General features: G+C 38.3%; 1 protein-coding gene across 1 annotated transcript in view; it reads right to left on the reverse strand.

Annotated features, from left to right (window-relative positions):
• Positions 1–575: 575 nt before the first annotated feature.
• The window catches only part of LRRC66 (leucine rich repeat containing 66), an 11,085-nt gene continuing 6,467 nt past the window's right edge, over positions 576–5,193 (reverse strand). The window contains exons 3-4 of the mRNA XM_019526248.1: positions 4,531–4,873; positions 576–3,287 (exon numbers count right to left, since the gene is read on the reverse strand). Coding sequence (XP_019381793.1) covers positions 658–3,287; positions 4,531–4,873 — 2,973 coding nt within the window. The 3' untranslated portion in view covers positions 576–657. The remainder of the gene's footprint in view (positions 3,288–4,530; positions 4,874–5,193) is intronic.

Here is a 5,193-nt window from a genome sequence, read left to right on the forward strand (position 1 = left end):
TAGACACAGCTTTAAATGTTTTTTCTGCGTACCTCAAGGTGGTACCAGGCAGCTTGTGAATGCTGGGGCGGATGGAGCATCCCACGGGAGCGCTGGGGGGTCACCGGTATGCTTGGCAGCAAACCTGGAAGTGGACCAGAAGCACTTGTGGTCCACTTCCGGGTCTGCCAGGGAGTGCATGGGGGGGGGGGATCCCTCCCCCCAACTCCCGACTCGGTGATTGGTGCCTCCTGGGTCTGGGGGGGCACCTGGGGTCCCCCCGTGGCCAGTTGCTGAGCCGGGAGGTGCATTCACAAGCTGCGCCTGGTACCTTGAGGTATATAGAAAAAACATTTAAAGCTGTGTCTATGGCCAAATCGCTGATTCTCCAAAACTTCAGCTGAATTGAATTGGGACAGTGATCTAAATCAATTAATCGAATCGCTGCCCCCAATTTAAACCGAATCCAAATCAAATACGGCCTGTTTTGCACACCCCTACCCCACAGCATACAGCTTCCACAGCATGTAGCTCAGGGCCTGTGACTGGTGTGGAATGTGTCACCCTGGCTACTCTCAAGTTGGACAACCCTGATCTAAATACATTAGATTTGTATTAACTATTACATGCCTTTATAAATATTACAAAGTCTTTATATAGATATTTAACATTCATTTCTCAATTTGTGCAGTCCTTTGTTTTCCTGGTTTCCAGAACGTTGGCAAAACTATCAAATACTCTTTTCTTCTTAACAAAAAAAGTACCCTGACCTAAACTGGTTTTATTTGCTTGGTCAGGTTTTTCACTTGACTTATGGAGATCTGCTGCCATCTGTAGATTTTCCAAATCTGCCAAAGAAGCTTCATTTCCATTCTTCTTGGAATCAGTTCTTTTAGAGATGGTGTCTCCTTTTGCATGCTTTGGGACCTCACATAAACTGTGTTGTAAATTTTCCTTTAAAAAGCTTTGGGTATGTGATGAGGAACAGTCATTCTCTCTTCCCTGATCCAGTTGTAAGCATCTTTCTCCATCAAAAAATGAGTGTGTTGTCTTAGAAGAGCTAATGTGACTTGAATCTGCCATGCTACTATGCAACGGCAGTTCTGTTTGGTATGGGCCAGAATTTTCTTTATCTATTCCAGACAAGAATTGTTCTTCCTTGTATTCATCAAAGCCCTTTTGCATTCTTTGTGCACAAGTCTCAGAAATGTTCATATGCTGCTGCTGCACTAAGTTCTGTGTGTCAGTAGTCTTTGGAGCAGGTTTCGCATGTGTGCTTTCAGAATGGGACTGAAGAGAGAATTCATCAACAGCTAAATTGGACTGTGGTGACAATACTTTCTTAGCGACCATGTCTGAATCCAAATCCACACATGTAAACATAAAATTGTTGCTCATGTGAGGTGCGTTAACATCTGCCATATTTAATGTAAAATTGTCTTTGCTGCAATTCTTCAGGGAAGAACACTGAGCTACTTGGTTTTCTTCCATATTAATTTCAGTTTCATCTTTCTGATCAGGCTTGTCAAACTGCAAAGTGAGAGCAGAAGATTGATCCAGTTGCAAATCAGTGGCATTAGAAATACTGTCCTCTTTACCTGCAGTAGATCTGGGAGAATATTTTAATGATAAAATTGCATTATCAAAACTTGTATTGTATTTGCAGAATGAATTAGAACTCATGTTTTGTGTTGCTGAATGTGGACTGGTAACGTACTCTGACTTGAACAGATCAGGAGTTTCATAAGTTGGCAGACCATCTGGGTTTAAATCTGACAAAATTATGTGACTGCTGGATTCATCAACCTGAGATGTATTGAGCTGAAGAGTGAGTGGATTTGTTTCAGACATACCAGTACCTGATTCAGAAGTAATAACTGTTTCAGAACATTCTTTAGTTTGATTTTTGTGTTCTTCCATTGCATCTTTAAATCCAGAGCTAATGTTAGGACTCCTTAGCAATGTAGAGAACTTCTCAGTACCACTGTTTAAGTAAACTTTTTCCAGTCCTGGCTGACTGGTTAAGTGATCATTGCCAATATCAGCTTGCTCAAATTCACATTCTGCTAAAGAATTACAGTCACTCAGTGTGAATTCAGACCCTTCATCTGTAGAGGTGCTGTCACTATAGATATCAACTGGATTGTTTTCGTTAGTAGTTTTAATATTAGATCCGTACTCTGGTATGCTAGCACAAGAGTTTCCTTGTACTTGCCAGGTGTTAAAATTCTCATATACATCATTCTTATAACTGTTGGGCAAAATAAAATCCTCCTTGTCACTAAATACATTCATGTTATCATTTATTTCAAGGACTGTATCATAGTTATGGTTTTGGGGCTTAAACTGTTGCATGCTTAGTGATTCAGTATGGGATGTCACTTCTCTCAGCCTAGGAGAATCCAGCATAGATGCTGCAAATTCAGAATGCAACAGATCAGAGCTTTTGTTTACATCACTGCTTCCAGGTATCTGTCCATTTACGTGTATTTGGGCTAAAGAGTTTCCTCCTGTGAAACATGAATCTCCATTAATTGAGTATTTTAGCCTATCATGTGATGAAATATCACTGCTTCTAGATTGGCTTGGATTGGTGTTTTTGCTGTTCTTATGGTCTGATCTTAAAGAAAAGTGTTCATTATCAGTAACTATATCTGCTTCACTAGCAGAATCAGTTGCTTGACTATTTGGAGACATCTTTTGTTTGTTTATTTTGATACTGTTGCTGCTTTGGTCTTGGTTTCTTTCTTCCTGTACTCTGTTATGAAGTGCAGCGTGATGCAAACTAGAGGAGCCTACATCTTCTGAGGAGCTTCCAGTCAAAAAAGATGAATTGTGCCATGCCTTGGTTGGTGCAGTTTTGTTATTCTCTCTTGTCAGGGTTTCAGCTGAAAAATGTTGATTGCAATATGTGTTTTCTGAAGCTGAACTTTTGTTTCTGCATATTTGTCTCCGCAAGGGGCTAATGTAAGGTCTGCTTAAAGCGCCAAGACAAAATGCACAAACAAATGTGATGAACACGGAGAGGCAGACTGCCAAGGTAAAGTCTTGCTCTGTTCTTCCTTGTCTAAAAGCAGCATTGATATCTCTGATATTTCTAACCAAGAATGGTGAAAGCTTTTGTTTCACTTTCACATCATAGATCAGATATTTTTTTGTCTTGTTGAAAATACACACGTACAGTCCTTCTGCAGATTTCCCAACATTATATATAACTAAATTGTTCATTTCATTCTGTTTAATATGAGGAAGCCAGTTATCTTTGGAAATTCTGCCACCAGGAGTCCACCAATAGACTTCTTTTTTTCCTGAAATGGAATAGAAAATAGTCAAGAATTAAAGGTTGACTACAACTATAAATCTTGTTGCTTGATGGTCTTGATTGTCATAACCATTTTAAAAGGACCCCATGCCTGGTATCTCTTTAAATATTTTACGTGCTAATTTTTCATTTTAAAACACTTATCTACCAATAAGCTGGTGGGTTATAAAAGGTATTCTCTTCATCTGCATTTCTGCTATGAACTGTCGTGTACCAAACTGCCACAGTTTAAATGAGAAAAAAAATTGTTGGGAGAATTTTTGGAATTACACAAATGCCATCCTGATTTACACTAATACCTGACTTACTGTATCATGATAAATATTTATCTATAGCTGTATCTATTTGACAGTCAATTGAAACTTCTCTGAGTGCACTATATGGCTGCCCATAGTTTATGGCAAAGCTTTCAGGTACTGTATTTACATATGGGCTCAAGAATCTGTATGAACTTTCTGTTCATTTTTGGATACAATTCAGTGTATTTGGGCATTTGGAGAGAAACTTTCTCGCGGTTTTTTATTCTGGTACTAGATACTAGCTGGCAAATCTCAACGTATTTGTTCATTTGGGAGGTAAACCATTCTAAAAGAAAGGTCCTCAAACCTGCTTTTTACTTTCCCATTAGTCTGTTGGTGCCCAGCTACCTTGCCTTCCTGACCAGAGCAGCATTTCCTTGTTTATTCAGACTCTGTCTTAGCCTTTCCTCTAAGCAGGGAAAGTCTTAGCCTCATGGATTTTGTCACTGACATTCAGAGGGTTTAATATTAGTAGTGGGTCAAGGAGAAATTGTTTATGGAGTGAGTTGTGAGCTTAGGGCTTTGGGTAGTGACAATGATAAAATAAAACTCCTTTCCCTTCAACTGTTCATTATAAAACACCAACTTGTTCCATCTTATTTCTCTTTGAGTTACCCAGAAACAGTATCCAATAGCCATTGTTTCTAATAGACCTATTCTGTTCTCTCCATCTTCCAAACTACCTAGCAATTTCTGATATACTAGTTGTTCTTAGCTACTTGTCTGACTACTGTTTCATTATAAATTAGCCTCTCTCATGTCCTCATCTAGCAGCATTTTTAAATAAAAGTATTTTAAAGCTAACTTTAAGAATTAACATAAAAATTGTGATAAAATACACCTGAGATTATTTAGTGTGAAACCTTTTTAATCCTGCATGTATTTTGCAGGAATTTTAGCTGTGGATGGATACACAATTGTGTTACATACCCCATGTTTCATCCACGCCACAGTGTAGCACAGATGTCTCTCCTGTTTCCATAATAGCTTTCTTTAGTGAAACATTATCATCCACAAGCATTTCACAGTTTAAATCCAAACTTGTGAGAGACAGTAGAGGTTTTCCCAGGTTGCTGATAGGTTCGCTGCATAAAATATTCAATTTTTTCCTCAAGGATGCAGAAATAAAACTAAGGAATTGTTTGAAATGCATCAGCCTGCAATTGCATATCCAGGGATTATTTGATAAATCCACTTCAAGATGAAATATGTTGAGTTCTATGAACATCTCTGGTAGAATGGTTGTCATAACGTTGTTGCTGAGATCAAGAACCTATTTGGAAATAAAGTGCTTAAAATTAATTTATAAAGAGCTCTAAAAAAGAATGGCATGTAACTTTTGTATCATTAGAACAAATGGCATCTTAAATATATGAATACTAAACACTTAAGGAAGCAGGAGAAAGGAAGCATTCCTAATATTGTAAATATAATTGCCCTACAGTTTTGCTGATTGATTTGATCATTTAAAAGGTACAGAAAATGCCAATTCATATATTAAGAGCAAAGGTTTCTCTCCACAAAATTTGATCATAATATGTGGAGGAAAGGTCGGGGCGTGGCACTCTACATTAAGGAGGAATACACATCCTC

The sequence above is a fragment of the Gavialis gangeticus genome, unplaced genomic scaffold (assembly GCF_001723915.1).
Source record: "Gavialis gangeticus isolate Ggan-Ray unplaced genomic scaffold, GavGan_comp1, whole genome shotgun sequence".
NCBI lineage: Eukaryota > Metazoa > Chordata > Crocodylia > Gavialidae > Gavialis > Gavialis gangeticus.